This window comes from Mytilus californianus, unplaced genomic scaffold, assembly GCF_021869535.1.
Source record: "Mytilus californianus isolate M0D057914Y unplaced genomic scaffold, xbMytCali1.0.p SCAF_12, whole genome shotgun sequence".
NCBI lineage: Eukaryota > Metazoa > Mollusca > Bivalvia > Mytilida > Mytilidae > Mytilus > Mytilus californianus.
In genome coordinates, this window is record NW_026262604.1 from 9,533,653 (window position 1) to 9,555,317 (window position 21,665).

The 21,665-nt window shown below is 32.2% G+C and overlaps 1 protein-coding gene across 9 annotated transcripts in view; it reads right to left on the bottom strand.

Annotated features, from left to right (window-relative positions):
• Positions 1 to 20,210, bottom strand: part of LOC127721328 (transcription factor 12-like) — a 92,896-nt gene extending 72,686 nt beyond the window's left edge. For all 9 annotated transcript variants that reach the window (XM_052228074.1, XM_052228073.1, XM_052228076.1 and 6 more), the window contains exons 1-3: positions 20,007 to 20,210; positions 15,205 to 15,292; positions 6,263 to 6,383 (exon numbers count right to left, since the gene is read on the bottom strand). In XM_052228074.1, coding sequence (XP_052084034.1) covers positions 6,263 to 6,383; positions 15,205 to 15,292; positions 20,007 to 20,068 — 271 coding nt within the window. In that variant the 5' untranslated portion in view covers positions 20,069 to 20,210. The remainder of the gene's footprint in view (positions 1 to 6,262; positions 6,384 to 15,204; positions 15,293 to 20,006) is intronic.
• Between the last annotated feature and the right edge of the window lie 1,455 nt (positions 20,211 to 21,665).

Genomic DNA, 21,665 nt, shown 5'->3' on the forward strand with positions numbered 1-21,665 from the left:
TTTGTCCCACTGTTCCATTTAAATCAATTTTGGGTAAATCACAACAGTCCTTTATTTGTGTCAGAGTAATTACACCCAGTTCATTAGACTGTGTAATATTACAGCCAGTAACTATCAACTGTGCAATACTACAGCCTTGCAAGTTCAATTCTTAAATGAATTCATGCATTTTCAGGAGTTACAAATTTAATAACACATGACTAAACACTCGTGACTGGTGTGAGGGAGGACAACAACTAACTCATAAAGACTATAAAGAGATCAGATGATAGAAAAACTTTTTTTCTGGGTGATTCCCCCCCCCCCCCCCCCCCTTTTTTTAGTACACTGCTAAATTTTGCATCCCTTTATTCTGAATATTTCCATCTAAACTTTGATAACAGCAAAAATTCACTTAAATGCCGAGATAACAATTGTCCAATGAATCGTGTATAATTCCCCATTTCTCTAAAAATGTGAATGGCATTTAGGGAATTATGAGTTGATCATTGTAGGGTGAACATGTATAGTGGAAAGAGTGTTTAGGCCTTTCCCATGTTTTGACTAGATTTCCTTATGAAGAAACTACTGCTCAGGTTTATTTAGTAATCCCAACCTCTCCATCACAGACAGACATTCCACTTTCGACTTCTATCCAATAAAATTGAACTTTAAATTTTGTATAAATATTAAAGACAAAGGCTTAACTCACTTTCCAATACATGTGAAAGTTTCACAATGAAAAGAAAAAAAATTGCATGTCCACAATCATAAGGGTGGACATAGGGGAACCAAAGAAGATTTGTCCATTCTGTACCCTGTCCCACCATGGATGGGTGCCATTGAGTGAAGAAAAAATTCTTGTGAGCTTAGGCAGCAAAACATATTTAAAATTGGTTCTAAAAAAAACAGAACTCCTTCACCTCAAACTTCAGATTTGTAAGTTAAAACATCTGCAAACACATTTTTTTCTTCTCTCATTGTGAATGATAAAACGACTTATCATTTAAAAGAAAACACTTTGTATCAAAAATGTGATTAAAAGGTTTAATCTCAAATCATAACCACTCCCCTAATCCCTTTAAACTAAAATGTCAAACGACTAAAGGAAAAATTTAAAAACCACCATACGACATTAACAGCTTCTATACAACATGAGTGCTTTTAAACTGAACATTGTTTTGTATAATATAAATGTATCACTCTCCCATACATATTGCAGAGGACAAATAGAAATCGTACTGCAAAGATTTATTCCTTTATTTTCATGGATTGAAGAGGGGGGATTCACAGATACTTGGTCCTACAAATTCTCCATAAATATAAGACTACAGCAAGTTACTATTTTGTTGAACATTTAGATTTGTGATTCACCAGTTCCCCCCTTTAAAAATTGTGTCTGATTTGAACAACATTAAAATAAGAAGATGTGGTATGATTGCCAATGATACAACTCTCCACCAGAGACCAAACGACATTGAATAAATTTTTCTACATGTATCTAACTGTTAATGACATACTAGACATTTTCATCAATTAATTCGAACCGATAATTATCGCCATTTGTCACTGTGAAACTACAGTTTTTTTTGTGTGTGTAAAATTTAAAATATAGAAATTTGATTAAGTTCTGATTGACTACAAGATAACATCAGATAGAATGTATGTTTACATTAGCAACAGCTGTTCAGTAAAGTGGCTGCTTTTGTTGACACAGGCCGCAGATGTTAAGCAACCAACCTGTTTGAATATGGTCTTTTTTGTTCTTTTATACTCTTACATCAAAAACTTTGTTTTATGCTTCATTACTGTACAATTCAAATTAGTAATTACAATAACACATTTCCTTATCTGAACATAATAGGATGGGTTGGAATAGTTTGGTAAAATAATTGATTCATCCTGAAAAAAAACTTGGGACAAAATTTGTTATAATTGTGAACAAGTAAGTATTTGAATACAGAATAATTTTGAATTCTGGAAAATTGATAAGAAATGTATCATGAAAACTAACCCAATTTAGGAGGGTTGGGAGTTGGTATAATTAGTTCATACTGAAATATCGTGAAAGAAAAATGAATGCATGGCTAACCCTCTTTAGTTTAATTAGTTTTCATCATACATTTCTCATCAATTTTTCAAGTATTCAAAATTATTCAAGATTCAAATATTTCCTTGTTTAAGGTGTATTTGTCAACTCAAAGACATGGAAATATTAGTCCATGACAATTCCAGCCTTCTTTACAGAGATAAGACTGGCTTACGTCAGAAAATAATTTTACTGAAATAGAAAACTCTTAAATCTTTTACTTCAGCAGTTTTCAATCATTTTTCATGTTTAACGACAGTTTCAAGACTACTGATCATAATGTTCAAAAGGCAAATAATCATATATTAAGGCCAGTAAAAATTTAGATGGTCTCCCTGAAAATGTTCAAAAACTTATAAAAATTCCGAAAATATTTTCACGAGTCCTTTTAGTTATCTCAACTGATCAGTTCATGCTACTTACTAAGGCCAAAAATAGAATTAAGATCGTTTGATGTTGCATACCTACTCAAAAAGCAGCCTACCTGAAAAATTTTAAAACACAAATCGGTTCAAATAGTTTTTAAAAGATTTTTTCGGTCATTTTCTTGTCTAAAACATGTAACTTGTGTTGTTGGCCAAAAAAAATAGAATCACTTACCTACCTACCCAACCCCACAAGGCATGGGTAGGCAACATCAAACAAAGAATTTTTCAAGGGTGGCCTAAATCTGAAATCCTGTTTACATCCCTTGTCTTTTCAAAAGAGGGAAACATTTTTACCAAATAGGGTTCTACGACCAATCATCGAGTGGCCTAGCCTTCCATCTCCCTTTCAGTACATTTTTTCAGCTTTGCTACTAATACATTTTTCTGAGTAGCCCCTGGAATTATTGGGTCAGTGGGTTACATGTAAACAAATATTTTGCCCCTGCTTATTTCCATTTTCATCTGGAATAATTCTACAATATTACATGTACATGTATTTTAATATATCATGAATCACAACACAGTTATGATGTTTTGGAACAGAAGTATTAAAAGTGAGGACCAGGAGATTTTCTTCCAAGGACCACCCGGGAAAAAAGGTTTTGCAAATTCTGTAGTGGCCCCAAGCAGATTTCCATTTCGAGTTGAAAAATTTTATTATATTACATGTACATGTATATTTATGGATCATGAATCACTTAACCAAATAAATCAATTATTAACTTGATCGCATCATTTAACGATCAATCACTAAATATGAATTATTTGAAATAAATTTCTCGTTATTCATCCCAGTTAACAAAATATATGACATCCGAATTTCTAATACACAAATAACAACTTGTGTATGGTAATTTAAAAGACATTCGTACTAGCGTAGGTTTGTCAAAATCAAAATTACGAATTTAAATTGAACTTGTTAAATTATAATTAAGTCAAGTTTTGAAATGATCGTAGAAAATTTAAACCAATATTCCTATTGCTCACACTAGACTAATGAAATACAAAAGACGGGGAAATGCTTGTGGTTACTTTTTTGACATTAGTTTACACCTTTCTGTCTTAATCATATAAGGGCAAACCTAAAGTTAAAATCATTGGTAAAAAAATAAATTATACATGTATATATTCAAAGGTACTCAACATTAAGACACTTCTCAAAATTTTTTTGTACCTATGGCCTGCCTGTTGGCCTAATTTTGGTAAAATCTGGTATAATTCAAAGACCTATCAATGTTGCAACCTATTTTTTTCCCAACTAAAAACCTATCATGTGGTATTGGGATGGAAATATTACTTATGAGGGTCAGGGGGGTCTTTATTTATGTATTCTTTATAATTTTAAGCCATTTCTCTCCACTCTTTATTTTTTTGGTCCATTTTTCTCTGTTCTATACTATATCAAATTTTTTTTGTTTTTACAATTCCAAGTATCTTCAGGATATCGGTCAGCCTCATCCGACTAAATGAACAAAATAAACAAATACTGAGTAACATTTTAACATAATATCAGTCATCATTTTAATAGCTGTTTGAGATGTTTTAATTACAATAAGATGTAAAAAGTACCCTGTTTTTTTTCTTCTTCCATACAAATCCTACTTAAAATGATATATGATACTTATACATTTAGCCTTTTGAAATTGTGCACCTGGCCTCCCCACACGATAATCTAATGGGTGTTGATTTCTTTAATATTAAAATGAACATTAAAGAATTTACAGTGAAATTTATTACAATAATCTGAATTCCAAATAAGGCTAGTTTTTACTATATATAATAGTAAACTCTTTTACAACTCTGTGACTGTGCAAAATCTTAATCTATGAACATTTTTTTTTACTAATCTGCAATCCAAATAAGTCCAAATATTTTTGATGATTCATTTTACCAAGTCAATTTCAAAAACTTTTTTCAACAAAATTTTGTATGGATGAAATGAGGAAAATTTGGAAACAAACCCGAACAGACCCTAATTTTCCAAGTAGGACAGGTGTAGTCAAGAATTTTTTTTCTTGGCCATGATTAATATATTTTGAATTCATAAATATAAAATATATAATTTATTTCAATAAAAATAACTTACTTTTGAGACATTCCCTAATGTGTTCAATTTCCCCTCTAATATATGACAGTTTATTTCTTTAGTTTGTAAGCTATTTAAAGTATTCGAAAGAGGCTGTTGACCAGCTAAATACCCTTTTTTGCATTTTTTGGCCATCTACCTTTCTACCCATACAAATTTTTAAAAATTTCAATAAAATATTTGCTATTTATGACTTCACTGCAAGAATTTTTCTTAAAATCAAACTGTTGCTAAAACTAAATAGATAATGCTGGTCATGGAACAGACTATAGTGTCAAGTTTTCTTATTTTCAAATACTTTCTCGCATATTCAAGGTCCAGCCTTCATTATATATTTGTATCATTCTCCCAAGCAAAATTTTTCCCTCTTTCCCCAACTTATTACACGGAATAATCAATTGAATTATTTACCATGATTTCTCGAGGAGGCTTTAAGAAATCGGCAACTCAGTTACATCTCCATTTCAGAAGAAATTCAATTTCTCTTTACTATAAACTATTATCAGGAGCTTAAGAGGTGATAATGTTAACAAAAGCACAAGCCATAACACGACCGCTCAAGGGCTAATAAATTTGTACGACTTCAGGTAAAATTTATCACACAGGTAGTTTACTTGTCGCTCGTCTAACACCTGTTCCAACTTTTTATTCACGACAAAAACTTATATAGGGCTCAAAACAGGAAAAGAAATGATAAGACCATGTAGACGGAATCTTTTTAGATTGATAGATGTTAAATTTTAAACCTTTAATCTTTTGGCCTCCCAAGAAAAAGGCTGCACAACAAATTTTGTGCTGATTTAAAAAGAAAAAAAATATGTAACTGATAGAGTTAATTAACCCCTTAGCCCGGTAAATGAAGTCTTATGAAGGTGGCCTTTATCTAGAGGTTTAATTTCAAAGGAAATATACAAATGCAGCCCATCTAGTGTCTGGAACTATGATGTAAGAATGTACAGTGTATTTTAGCCTTCAGAGTTGTTGAAATCTTGTTGAGCCAGGTGCCCATTAAGACCACCAAGACTACAAAATCTGGTGGTCCTGAATTTGCAGATTTTTTTTGTTTTTAATTATTTCCAAACAAGTATAAATAAAATTAGGCTAATCTGAACAATGATCAGTATCAAATGTTTGTAATCAGAAGCTACCCCATGTATCCTAATTACCAAACAGCCTGAAAACAAGAATGTGTCCATAGTACATGGATGCCCCACTCACACTATCATTTTCTATGCTCAGTGGACCGTCAAAACTCTAATTTGGCATTAAAATTAGAAAGACCATATCATAGGGAACATGTGTACTAAGTTTCAAGTTGATTTGACTTCATCAAAAACTACCATGACCAAAAAATTTAACCTGAAGCGGGACAGACAGACTAACAGAGGAACGAACGAACGGATGCACAGACCGAAAAACATACTGCCCCTCTACTATTGTAGGTGGGGCATAAAAAACAAGAAAACCACCACAAACTTTAGGTCAGACATTAGGTCCACAACTACACTACAAATTTTATGGACCTACCTAATTTTTGATGGTCAGGACCAAAAAGGACCATCAGTTTAAAAAAATAACACTGCTGATGCCTAAAATACCTACAGAAAAATAAAATTAACCTTCAACCAAGAAGTCATGACATGACAAGAGTTAGTTCCCTTTAATAAAGAGTTAACAAACCTTGTTTATAGTTCATCCCAGCAGGGTGGCCACCAGGGTGTCCGCCAGGGTGGTTACCAGGGTGATTACCGGGGTGGTTACCAGGGTGGCCACCATTTCCTCCAGTTGGTGGGGAAAACATCTGAAAATACAGAAAATAATTTTTATTTTAAGATACATGTATTTCGACCTTCAATCGAGTTTTTGACCAGAACAACATTTTTTTTTAACACAAAAGTTTCAGAATTTTCATTTTTTAAATGCTCATCAACTTTGTATTTGATTTGGTCATCGAACTGTTGTGATTCGAGCGCCACTGATGAATCTTATCAAGAGGAAACCTGCATTTGGCGTACCCAATTATAATCCCAGTATCTTTGATGAGCTTTGATCAAAATTAGTATAAAAATCCTGAACTATATACATTTTGTACTTCCAAGGAATTTGTACCTTATAAACCATCAGCTAACAACTAGAGAGATCAGGAGGAAAAAATTAAAGTCACATGACATTTGTAAACGTCTGCTATTTACAGAAACCTTTATAAAGGAATATATAAATATACCAGTTTGGTTGTAGTGCAAAACTGAATTTGTATTATGTACATGTAATATTACGGTTAATACAGTAAAACCTGCTAATAAAGGTCACCTACAGGACCAGAGAAAATTTATCTTAGAATAGATTCAAAACGCATAAGTACTTCTACAGTGAGACAGGAAGAGAATGACTTGACATGACAGATTTTGTCTTAATAGAGGTGACCTTAATAGCAGGTTTGACTGCAGTATTTCAGATAAACACAAGCCATCATTCCAAATTAAAAATGTTTTTTATTGTTACTTAGAAGGTAAACAAATGTAAAAATCATCCCTCCAGTGCCATGACATATTAGAATTTCATTGTCGTGCTGTTGAAGAATCCATTACAAATTTGACATGTCAGACAACGTTACAACCAGGTGTAACATTTGTGTATAAATTACAAATTTGTGTGACAAAATTAGAGTCTAGTGTCACCAAGGAATGCACAAAGTTTAATTATAGATTACGATGATATAGGTATATATACTTATATGACCTCAAAAATTGTCTGTTTCATAACCATCTTTGAAAAGTCAGCTGACAAAAGTAAAAGAAGATGATCTTAGATACCTTTTCTTGCATCTCTTCAGATTTTTAAATTTTTATAATTTTAAAAGTCACTCATATAAATCCTGTGAATCCCATGTACTAATTTTTGTTGATTTTGTGGCTCTATATATATAACTAAAAATATATATTTAAGACTTGTATGTAGAATCTGTTCAAACCATTAACTCAAGAATCCACCAATTTTGAATATCTCCTGCAGTGTCCAAACTTTTGCGAAGAATTCCACAGAATTTTTAAGACTTTTTCTTACAGATTTCTGAACCGACATTTCATACTCCACTACATTCCTTGACTAACTCATTCTCGAGGTAAACTGTAAACCTAAGGCTAGACTTAACATTTTCATATTTTCAATTTTATGAACCATTTTTTTAATTATAGTTTACTGCCATCAAATTATTTCTCAAATCTGACCATAAATATGTAAAAAATATAGGAGGGAGGATTTTTGTGGCTTTTTCTTTCAGACAAACAAGCCAAATATTCTTACTAATAATTAGTAGATAATAACCATCTATGCCAGCAATACTGATTCAGACAATTTTCATGGCCAACTGATTATAATATTGTCTTGGGAAAATAAATGTAATTTGCACGAGACATAGAAAACAAGTACTGATATATATATTTGAGGTTTGGCATGTATTTTACTCCTGTTCAATGCCAACTACATGTACAAATAAATAAATGTATGCATGTATGCATAAAAATTAGGCCCCCCTTATCAAATTCCTTGTTTGATGTTGCTTTATATATCCATGCCTTGTAGGGTTGGGAAGGTTGGGATTTAATTTTTGTTTTGCCAATAACATAAGTTACATGTATGTGTAAGACAAGAATACAACATAAGAACAAGGAAAAAATCTTTGAAAAAAAATTTTAAAACCATTTGTGTTATAAATTTTTTTCAGGTAGGCTGCTTTTCATGTTTTTAGGCCACATCATACAATTTAAATTTTATTTTGGCCTTTATATTAGAAACATGGTACGGTAGCTGCCATTCTAGTACTTTTTTCAAATTATACAAAAGAACAGATATTATTTTGGGAAACAAAATTGTTTAAGCTTGTCTGCAAACATGTGTTCCTAGGTTCAATGTAACATCATAAATAAATTGCAAACAATGTATATAAAAAGATGGTTAGGAGAGGGTGTCATCCTGTATTCTCAAGAAAAAAAATACACGCTGAATCCCTAATTCCTCAAAAAAAAAATAAAGCATTCTTTCCCAGAATCCAGAAAAATTAATTATTAATTCCTGAGTCTGGATACATGTAAGTGTAAATACTGTTTTCCCGCCAAAATAAAGGCCAAAACCCTGATCTCAAAAAAGGTCCTTCCGGCCCATTTAAAAAGCCACACGTACACAAGGTCAGTAAAACAGAGTTCTCGATAAGTGGTGGTCCTAGGGATTTGACCACCACATTTTTGGGAAGGACCAACACAGTTTTGGTAATTTGCAATAGAAATGACAGTGAGGACCTTCATATTTTCTTCAAGGACCACTAGGCAAAAAAAGATTTCGAGAACTCTGTAAAATGTTTAAACATATTTATTTCTGTGAAAAAAATATCACAACTGCTGTATAAATTTTGATCCACTTTTCTTTTTCCAGTAGCTGGTACATGTATTAATGGTAGATGTTTATCAAGCCATAAAAGGTCGAATGTTTTACAATTCTACTTGAACCAGATATTTTACAACTGCGTAGTTATCTCCCCTTAATATTTGCAATGCCATAAGTACCCATCTGGTGCTACTATTCTTTAGTAATAAAATTTATGAATGGTGCACTATGAACCATCTGGTTTTCTCCATGTTTTTTTTTTTTTGTTCTTTTTCTTTTTGCCTGCAAATGTTGCAACATAAAATGTAAATAATCTAATGCACTTAAATGACACAGATTTTCCCATCTGCCTCACCCACAGCCCAGAAATAATATAATAATACAGGCTCAATAATATGATCATTACATTGCACTTCAATGAAACATTCTTCTAACCTTGTCCAAAACATCTGGCTGATCCAGACTAATGCCATATTGGAGGGCAATATGGAAAATATTGACTAATTTTTTTTTGCCATGAATGTCAAGGACAAAAGCAGAGGAGTTCCAGGTGGCTGGATCAGATGGCCAGTAACAAGCTTTGATGGGAATCAAGACAGATGTGAAACAGACTAGAGGATCAATATCAGATAACAGAATGTAAACAAACAGAAAATACCTTGGATAACCTGGGTTTTAAACAGACTGGATATCTTAGAATAGGAATGAAAAAATGCCTAAAGACAATTGATATGAAAAATCGAAAGTCCACAATCTTTGGTGAAAATAAAAACCACCCAAAAAGCATCAAATTAAAATAAATCTTTTAAAACATAAATATATAAAATAAGGAGATGTGGTATGATTTCCAAATGAGACGACTCTCCACCAGAATTTAAATGAAGTGGATGTAAGTACATTGTGTAATTATAGGCCACTGTACGGCCTTCAACAATATTATGTCTAATTTGTTGGGTTGAGCCAGGGTTTTATGGATTAGACTTTCAAGAAATTAAAAGGAAAGACGACAATTTGTAAAGAGCAAAACCTTGTTGAGGTATTCCCTTCACAAGGAAACTGGAGTAGACAAATTTAATGAACATTTGAATTTGGTTAAATTTGTTTTAAAATTATTTAAAATTTATTGACTTATAAGGACGCTCATTCCGACCTAAGAGTAAGAATCATCAAAAATAAAATATTTTATGAGTTTAAATTAAGTTGAAAGCTGAATATGTTCAGTCAAGGACTCAATTGCATGATGCAGGTTTGGTAGTCAGCACAGGTTTGATAAAGAACCAGTCAGCACAGGAGCAGACTTTTGTTATACAGAATTGTCCAAAACATCTGGCTGATCCAGATCACATGTCCAATTGGAGGGCAATATGGAAATAGTCCATGAATGTCAAGGACAAAACCAGCTCAGTTCCAAAAATGAAGTAGATAAAATTTGTAGTTTTTTTAAAAGTTTTCTTGAAAAAAAAGAATTATTTAAAACAAAACTGGGCTTTCCAATTAAAATTCTTGGCAAATATCACATCTTTCAAGAAAAAAACAGGCATTGGGGCTTTCAAACTGACCTAAATTTCATACCCTTCTAACTTGTTGATACGACCGATATTTTTCAAAGTGGCGTAGAAGTTTGTTACAAATGCGTTGAACAATACATTCTACTCAGACTGACAGTTAACTAAAATAGAAGCAAAATTTGGCATGTCAATCTGTCCATGTGTCAACATGTAAAAAATATCCCAGAAAAATTCAAAAGGTCAAGGTCAGTCTAGCAAACTGTACGTACTAAAATGCATGGAGAAAAAGTCCTCAGAACTTAAACACTTTGTTTATAGTTCTTCCTTTTTTTTTATTATAATATAAATGCTGCTGATTGCAAGTGAGACATATTTCTCTCTTTTTATCAATACACAGGAACTGTCAGAAGACACATGGTACATGTTGCAAGTCATGTATATCCCAAAAAGGGGGAGGGGGTCATTGCTGTTGATTGTACACATAGGTGAAATACCTCAATATCCCAAAAGGGGGAGGGTAATTGCTGGTGAAATACCTCCATATCACAAAAGAGGGGTCATACATGTATATCACTATACATTTTGTAAATTGCGAAAATGACCATAATTCATTCCGCATCACTGTGTACTTTTCACCCTATTTGTGTCCCAAATCAATCTTGCCAAAGGTGGCAGATTGAGGTGCTTAAACCTACCAAAGTTTTACTGCCTCAAAAAAAAAAAAAACAGTCAGCAGACAGGGTAAAACTGAAGTGGGAAAAAATGGAGTTTAAAATTTCATTGGAACTTCTAATGCACAGCTACAGTAACAGAAAACTATAAAGGCTCCTAGGGGAGTTACCAAAGATTTGCTAGCAGGGTCTTTTCATTTTTTAAGCCCTGTAATATTATCTAGTACAATTATTCAAAAAAACATTTATATGCTAAAAATTGGTATTTCCAATGCAATGAAAGACAGGAAATCAGGCATTAAACTTTTCCAACATCTGCGACTCATTTTTCCAAATTTCTTTTCAAACAGCAAAAAACTTCAAATTACTTAAGGACAATTAAACCGTGACAAAGACAGCACACAAAAACACAATAAATTTTAATGGGCAGCTATTTACAATTGCTGTGCATTTGATCAATTACAATTCACAGATAAACCCAATGAAATCTACAGCGAAATCTACACAATTTACAGTGATATTGATCTTTTTGAGATTTTCATAAATAAGTTGAATAATATACCAAAAAGACAAGTAAGGTAACAGCTGGGGAGGTCCTTTAGGGGATTACAAGAAATTCTATATGATTACAATGAAAATTACATTCTCAGGGGCCATTAAAGGGAAAAGCCTTTAATAGTTCTTTCAATGAAATTATACAAATAATTTCAAGTACAATGATTTTTTTCTGCTTTTAGTTCACTTACAGTAGTGGATAATTTTCAAAATCTTATAGAGTTCAAGCATGCCAAAGTTACTTAAAATTTGTTAAAATTACTGGACATTCTTACAGTTGTTTTTAAAAAAACCTAGGGAAGGCACCACGAAATCTCAATTTGGATGAGTGTAAAAGACTATTTTGTGCAGTGAAGATGTAAGAGAAATTCTGAAATTGCCTTTTTAGATGGAAACCCTATTTTTAAAGAGCATTCACTATGTACAGTGTACAAAAAGTATTTTAATAGAACAGCCCTAATTTCAATTCTTAAAATTAAAAGGATCTGCGACACTTTTCACAAAAAATCTTACGATTAAAATTGATCGTAAGTTATACTGAAATGTTCATGACTAACGAGTATTTTTACTCGTAAGATTTTTTGTGAAAAGAGCCCCAGTTTTGTATAGTTTCACTATTCAAAAAAATTCTTATTGAAACTTCTGGTATTAGATTTCCTATTAAATACACTGAAGAACCCTTACATGTATACAATATTAAAAGGTCTTTCACCTCAACTCTAAACATTCCATAACCACTAGAAATATATACAAACATTAGCAAATGCCACAAATGAAAGAAAGTATATTTTTATCTTTTACATATTTATATACATTTGTACATGTACATGTATGTCTGGGCCATGTCAAAGGGACACAACTCAGACAGAAAACACATTATATTCACATGTACATGTATATATTTATTCCAGCATGGTTTGGTTTTTAATTTGTATTAAGTTCAAGATTGTTTTGTGTAAATCAGCATAGATTGATAAGATTCATTTTACACCATATTGTTTTGTGTAAATCAGCATAGATTGATAAGATTCATTTTACACCATACTGTTGATTGATTGATTGATTGATTGGTGTTTAACACCACTTTCAACACTATTGTGCTATTTCATGGTGGTCAGTTTTTATTGGGGTTGGAAGCCAGAGTACCCGGAGGGAACCACCTACATTCGGTAGGAAAACTGACAATCCTGATGTACATGTATAAGACTTTGATTGATTTTGGAACATTCAAATACAAAATAAAAGATGACTTTTGGTCTGTTTTGTAGGGTTCTTAAACCAAATCAATTTTCAAACCGTTGTAAACTTTCAGTAGAGCTTTTTCCAACCAGAAATTTGCATAAGGTCGATTTCTATCTGATGCAGCTCACTTAATAAAACAGCAACACAATGTTAAACTATGCGAGAATTTAAAAGACTGTACCTGAATTCAATTTTATTTTTAAAAAAAATAATTTTGCCGAACAACCCTTTTTTTTTTACAGTAAATACATGCATTTTTTTTGGCCTTATATTGGAAAACTTGAAAACTGAGATTAATCTTAATATCATTCCAAATTTTATTCCCACAAACTAAAATAAATCATGTTTTTCTACCATTGTTCATCTTAAGCTTATGTAGTTCAAGGTGACCTTTGAAAAAAATTCTAACCTACATGATGACATGTATGTCCAATAATTTAGTTATCACAAAGATGTTTTAGTAAACAGTTTCTAGCATGGAATTAACACCTGATTAAAGAATAAAATTAACACTATGAAAATCTAGTACATGAACGTCAGAAGCACTTTTCTGAATTTACCTTCATTAGACTGGTTAAAACCCAAAAAAATTAATGTCAAGGACGCATGAAATTCTAATGTCAAAGTTCATGTATCTATATATTTAAATCAAGATCAAAGTTGTTTATTACAATATGAACAATATTCTAATAGTTAAATTACAAGACTTTTAAAACTTCTACTGAACTTCATTATATGATCCATTAAATTAGTTGCTATTTTGTTTCTTTTTAAAGGTGAGATTGTCAGATTTGACAAGATTCTAATGTCTGTAATGAAATTGAAAACATGTTCCTAGAAACTCCATTTCATGCAGTTGAAACAATCTGTCAACCAACCAACCAACCAACCAATGCAACCTATGAATCAATCGGACAATACAAGCAGTTACCAAAGAAATTTTGTGGGGTAAAAATATTCAGTTTTGTCTCTAAAATAAATTGTGAGGAGATGAAATTGTGTGGTTCTATGTAATATATTTTGTAAATGTTAATATTCTGTCCACAGACTTAAACTACAATGCATGATAACATGAGCAAAGTTATCATATCAGATTAATTTTTTTAGGCTTTACCAAGTCAGACTAGCTCGGCCATTTGTTGTTTATAATGTGAGTTTACACGGTACAAGTTTCCATCCAATTTTTTTTACCTATAAAGTCGCTTCAACAAAAATCAAACCTGGTCGACAGTATCAAATCGGATGGAAAATCGTACAGTGTAAACGCAGCTTTAGTCTATTTTCTTTAGCAGATCAGCAGTCTTCGAATTTTGCACAGGACCGACAGCCCCTGGCCTGTGAAAATCTGTTCGATCCTGTTGTAGTGTTGATTTTTGTGATTTTTGTAATACAATCTTAAGAAAAATTTGAAGAATCATGAATTCGGTCTTGTAAATGCCAAACCTCAATTTCTATGACTGGACCAGGTGATGGTGTTAAATATGGTCCGTCACAATGTCTAATATTTCCATACAGTAAATTCATAAATTTTTACAAGTTTTAACTAAAATTCACATTTCAAATTTTGATAGCATTATTTGTATTAAGCCATTCCCTGAATCGCAATAATTTACCTCATATTTATGTCTATTATTAAACAAATGCATTAAAATAAGAAGCTGCTGAACCAACGCCTTTGTGGTGAAGTGAAGGTAGAGTCACTAAAGAGGATACCCGATGGTATGCAGGGTTGTCAATAAAAATAAATAAATAAAATACCGTTGGATTGACAACAACACTTTAGTGAACTGCAAGTTTTATTGTGTCGACTAGTTTCGCCGATCTCTAATCGGCGTCTTCAGGACAAATTATATAGAAATTACAATCTCTGAAGTATAAAAAAATGGTATCTAAATTTTAACGTCATAATGTGTTTACTCCGTTGTCTTTGTTGTTCCTGGTTACCAATGTATGAATGAAATGAAAAAATTACAAATGTATGTACATAAATAAGGTAGTAAATAAAAAAATATGTGTAACATGATTGTAAGTACAATGTCAGTGTACAGTTTGTATAAAGTTTCTTCCTAATTTGGACAACACTTTTAGGGCACACCCCTAACACTTCGACTGGCTTCCATTTGGCCAGAGGTACTACTTCCAATCGCGTCGGAAATGCATTAAAAGTGCACATAAAATATCTGATTTAACAGTAATTCATGTGATGTGTTATTTCAATGGTATTTTCAAACAGTCAGTATCAAAGTGTTCTCTACAAAATACTTACTGCACTGAAGTCTAATAAATCATTTAGTTCTTTATCAGAATGGACATTCATCCTGTCACCAAAAGTTGGTCCCATTCCATGCATAAATCTGAAATACAAAAAATCTTTAAGTTCCTTATCAGAACGGACATTCATCCTGTCTCTTACCAAACATGCATAAATCTAAAATACTAAAAATCATTACATTTTTTTATGATTTTATGCAAGTCCATTATCTGAAATGCAATTTAATAAAACTTTATCAAATCTTCAATCATTCTGGGACCATTTGTTGTTTATTGATGTTATGTCTTTTGTCTTAGAGGGGTTTGGTGCTGGTCGTTGATGTCATCTGTTGTACACTGTCTAATATTTTTGTTAATTTCTATTTATCCTCTTTATGTACATGTACATGTGTATTATTGGATACATACATTTTTTGTACATATAGATCCCACCACTGCATCATGTACATGTGTATTATTGGATTATTGGGTACATACATATACATGTAGATTCCACCACTGCATCAAGTGTGTTAAGTTATTTCTCCACTCAAGATGGTTGAATTTTAATATTTAAAATAAAGCATGGGGCTTCCCTTAAACTTTTTAAATAATTAAAATTTAACTGTTGAGAGTGGAGAAATATCGTAATACAGGAGATATAGTGGTGGAATCTGTTTCTTTAATGATTTTTAGACGATATCTTAACAAAGTTTATCCGTCCTTTTCAAAGATTTGCAGAAAGTTGTGTTTTTTTTTAAATGTATAATTTCCTATTGTGACGTCTTAAAAAAAGGCAACCATGCCTGATGACATCACGTATATGATATAGGAAATTCAGAAGAAAATTTGACATCATAATTGAATTTCCACCAATCATTTCCTGAGAACGAAGTTTTCTCTAGAGATGAGAAATATTTTTCTCACACCAATCGAGAAATGTGAAAAAAGCATGAAAATTAGAGAAATACAATTTGTACATACATGTTCATGTTTATGTTATATATTTTCAACCTTGTAATACAATACACATCTGACATGTTTCTTTTAAAAGATCTGTCTACACTTACAATATAAAATGTATACTACACATAAAAACCTCTCTTGAAAGTGATTGATTGATTGATGGTGTTTAATATATAATAAGAAGATGTGGTTTGATTGCCAATGAGACAACTCACCAGGAGAAACCAAATGACATAGAAGTTAACAACTATACTATAGGTCAGCATAAGGCCTTCAACAATGAGCAAAATTCAATGGTCAGCTAGAAAAGCCTCAAAATCACAAATGTAAAACAATTTAAATGAGAAAACTAATGGCCTGATTTAACACCACTTTCAGCACTCTGAGGGATTTCATAGCTGCAAGTTTTTATTGGTGGAGGAAGCCAGGCTTCCCAGAGGGAACCACCATCCTTTGGCAGGAAAACTGACAATCCTAGTCAATAAATATATCAGAGTCAAACTCACTGTGTCAGCGCACATAATTTTGGAATTGAGTATTACCTGTACATATATATTCAAATTCTGGCTTGGTAAGACTGAACAAAATATACTTGCACAAGAACTGAAAGATGAAAATGAATATTATGTCCAACAAAATATGGGTTCTCAGTAATGATTATGAAGGCGAGACTAGGGACATCATCTTTGGCCATGGCAAGTCCAAAAGTGAGAAGAAGAAATATTCATTGATCCCGAGTCCATGGCAAAATAAAGCAAGAACATTACAATTTACATCAAATTTTGATTATTTAAAAACTTTCGATATCGAATGATGATATGTCATGTATGTGTTGATGCAACATTTTACAATCTTGATGCATCTTTGGACTCACCAGTTTTGAAAATGACAAGTCCAGACAGATTTTTAAGAGTCCAGCACTTATGGACTCGCCTTAGTGAGTAAAACATATGTCAGACAACAAATGTACGTCATGTTTGAATCATTTGAATTATTTTACATTTGTCATTTCAGGGCCTTTTATAGCTGACTTTACAGCATGGGCTTTGCTCATTGTTGAAGGCCATATGGTGACCTATAATTGTTAATTTCTGTGACATTTTCTTGTGTAGAGTTGTCTCATTGGCAACTATACTATGTCTTCTTATTTTATATGTACAAGTTACAAATAGGTAAAAACAGATATTCCTCCTAGCCTGTTCCTCCCCAGGAAATCAAATGGTTGTCCCCTAATCAAAACAGAGGCCCAGTCTAGAATTCAAGGTTATACTGTTAACAAAAGGACAAGCTCTAAATCATTCCCATGTTTAAGACAATTTTTAAATAAACTGAACAGACCTGACATACATATCTGACACTGACACCAAATCAATTAGGAGCTACAAGTGTGGTGTCAACCACTGAGGGGATGTCATATAGGATGTTGCGCTGTGGTGAAAACCTCAAATCATGTTATTAGAATTCTGTCAAATAGTTTACACACCTAGATGGGTCTGCACATATATATTGTATATTACATGTCAATAGATCAATAGAAATGAATTTTTTTTCTCAAGAAATGGACGAACCACCTTTATCATCATCTTGGTCAGAGAGTGCAAGAGGTTCTAGAAATTAACATAAATTTAACAAACATCAGCACATTTAATTTTTACATGTCACCTTGTATATAAGAACAGGTTATTCCCTTAAATTTTTCCCCAACCAATGGAATTATAAAAAATCATGTTTCATTAAATTGAATTACATGCATGTTTTTTTTAATAGGACTATCTTTCAAGTTACGCTCAAGTTGATATTTTTCTCTTTTTTAAAAAGTAAACAATATAAATAAGAATCTATACAGGATTCCAAAGACACAGTAATTACATTTCTTTACAGTCCTATGTTTTACATATATATAACTGTTTTCTATATTTAAATTAGAGAGGGGAATACCTATTGAATTCCTTTCTGCACGGACAATTTCGGCGGTCTGTATATACAGAAAATTTATGGCGCACTTGACCACTGCGACGTTTGTTACAAGATAGTAAGGACAAAGTAGTTAGTTTGGTATACTATTCCCACCCACCCACCCCAGATAACCATCTTAAAAGTTTTTTTCATTTTTGTATCGACTTGTGTATGGTGAATTTTGATGTATTTGTGTATGGCTGATATTATATAGATATGTTAAATTAAATGCGATCTTGTAGCGAACACACAACTATACTGTGTTTGGTTTTTTCTAAGATATCTAGTAAAGAAAAACTTTATTTTCAGAGGAGTGAAACGAGGGAGAAATTAACCCAACAAATCAAATATACATGTACATCTAAAGGGCAATAGTTTATGTATATCTGAAGTTTGAGGTGTTATAGTATGATCCAGTTATAACAAATTATCTCCCTTTGCAAATTTTGTGTGAAATTTCAGTTTCTTTCTTTAAATATTATTTGGAAATAAAATCTAATATTTTGCAGACATACATTGTACATGCAATTAGAAGTACTGCTGTTACAAAGATTTAATTTGCTACTTTTTTGAAATAAATATTACCACAAAATTAATTTTAACTTATTTCTTCATCATTCTTGTAGTTTTGGACTACACATACATCCATGTATTACTTCAGAAACCAGTATTTCGTACGAAAAGGGAACTACCATAGCAGAATCCAGCTATTTATCATCCTAAATCTATCCAAACTGGTCAACATGGTTACATTGTATTGTATGCTGTCTCCCACAGTTCCCGAAAAGTATTAGAAGGGTTTGACCATCAAAATTTTGCAAAGGACAGACAAAATTTTGGGTATTTTGCAATAGAAATAATAGTGAGGACCAGCAGATTTTCTTCAAGGAACACCAAGGGAAAAAAAGGTTTGTAGAACTCTGCTCCAACACCAGACAACAAGACAAGTTTCTATACAATGAGTCGAAATTTTGCAAGTCTACATGTTCGGCTTTAATGGAACTTGGAACTCTTCACTCAAACATTTTGCTTATCATCTCGATGTCTCATGTGAGAGAGACATGTCATGAAAGAAAATATCTTAAAATTAGAAATATTCATAGATAAAAATAGATTTCTTACAGTACTGACCAGACCCATCAGTCGTGATTAATCTCAAAGACAGATTTGAATGAAATAACGTCTTGTAAATAATATTCAAAACTCATGTAAAACATATAATGTAAACATTGCTAAGTTTTTCTTGGTTTCATTGAAAATATTTCGACAAAAATGTATGTACATGTAGACAAATAAAAACATAAAAATAATGCATAGTAAAAATAAACAAATAGTGAATTAAAATTGCATGTCCATGTGAAACAAATGCTGCATTAAATATTGATACAGTAAAAAAAACATGAACAGTTGTTTGGCATTGATTATATAAGGGGTGCCGTGTGTTTCTGAATAGTAAGACCATCTGTTCTGTAAAATATGGTCTTTCCCACGAGCAACAGTTGGAACAAAATACAGCTGGTCACAACATGAACGACAAAGTTGAAGATCGGATGTGTATTTCTTTACTATATTCATTTTAGCTTTAAGGAATAGTTCCTGAAAGTTGATATGTAATATCTATTGACCAGCATCTCCAACATCTTAGTGACGGTCATCTGATCGGAATGTAATAATTTGATTCATCAATATTTTTTTCGTGCATGGTATCGGATTTCAAAAAAGTTTAGGATATTTCAGAGAGAAATGGATGCATTTACTTCTTAAGTGTGGATCTCACCTATTGTCATTTAAAACACATTGCGATCCTGAGTTTTACACGTCTACAAATTAAGGAAAGTATCGGAATATGGCGACAGTTCTTACCAAAATAGGGGGGTCATGTCCACGCTGTCTTACCTTTGTGGGCGACGATTTTGCCAACCGCCCTGGCGATCTTCCAAACCGTCCGAATTTATCATGCTTGAAACTCTACCCTACGAGTAGGGATTCCAATTTTTAACTTCCAATGAGTTATAAGGACTTTTCATGCACTTGAAATTAACCTTATCCTTAAATTTCTGACATTGTTCGATATTTTCTTTGTCGTGACGGCGTACCGAAGTTGATATTCCTACGCGAAGCGGCTGACATTTGAAATCGCTTTGTTTACCATTTATTTGATTATTGGGTTGAAATCAAGTGACTGTGTTGATTGTAATAAAATACAAACTCTTCAGTTTTTTACATTTTGGATACATTAATGTTGATATATTAATGTCTTGTTTTTACAGGAAGGATAAACATTTTTGGATCGCGGACTAAAATTAAAGAGAGTCGTGAGGTGACCAATGTTTTCATCCAAGTTGCAATATACAACAAGGTTCCAAAAGGGCAATTTTATAAAATAATTATTTTTTAAAATATGTTAACATATTTTTTTTGTAGAACTACTATAAAAGAAATCCAAAATATAAATCACCTTACCGAAAACTCATCTCTTTTTATCAAATTTACAGCTCTATTTAATTGGTATAAGATGACACATATATAACCCCATGTAGAATACCTCTCAACCGATCGTTATGAATGGGGTCAACGTGCACGCTTGAATGAAATAGTTTCGGAAACGAATTGATGATCACAGTAAAGGTGTGAAAATCTTCGTTAATCTTATTTAAGCAGATTAAAAGGGATTGAGTGTGTAATATACACGGAAATACAATGTGAAAGTGTTAGGTTATAATTGTTGCCCTTTCAATTTCTTATTTTTTGCGTTTCTTTCATCTTTAGAATGTTTATTGAATTATTAATACAGTAATATTAGTATTTATGATAATTCTAAAAACCCTCTTTTATCAGTCATTTTGATATTGATGAACCACATTTAAAAATACATACCAATTTTAACAAAAGAAAAGAGAGCAAGAGAAGAAAAAACATAACGTCTTGAAGACAACATCATTAAGTTTAAGTCTACGGAGACAAACACATTAAAAGTCTAAGAACTGAATAAAAAAGTCGGGTGTGGTGTCTGTTGCGAAGGTCTATTACTTACACTGTCCGGCAATACTTTTGACAATTCCTTTATTCTTTTTTTTAGTATCTTGGAACTAAATGAATAATCGAAATAAGTAAATATTGGTGGGAATATTTTCATTATAATTTATAAGTTCGCAGCACATTTTTATATTAATTGAATATTTTATAAAACATCATGTACAATACTGAATTTATATGTATATTTAAAAGCGTACACCAAAGCAGTTAAGTTAAGCTTGGCACTGGGAGCTAATAATGCCACTTGATTGCAATATCCTTCCATAGTCAAGAGCAATCTAGCTAGATAGATAGATATAAGAAGATGTGGTATGAGTGCCAATGAGACAACTATCAACTCTCCAAGAGTTTAGATTTGATAGACTTATCTTAAATAAATGCTGATGATACCCTAAGGACTAACAATTTACAATACCATGGGTGGATTATATTCCCCGAGTAGGTAAACAAGGAGGGGGGTCCACAGGAGCCAATTAATCAGCATTGTTTCTCAGGTATTGTATTTATGTAACTGCAAAA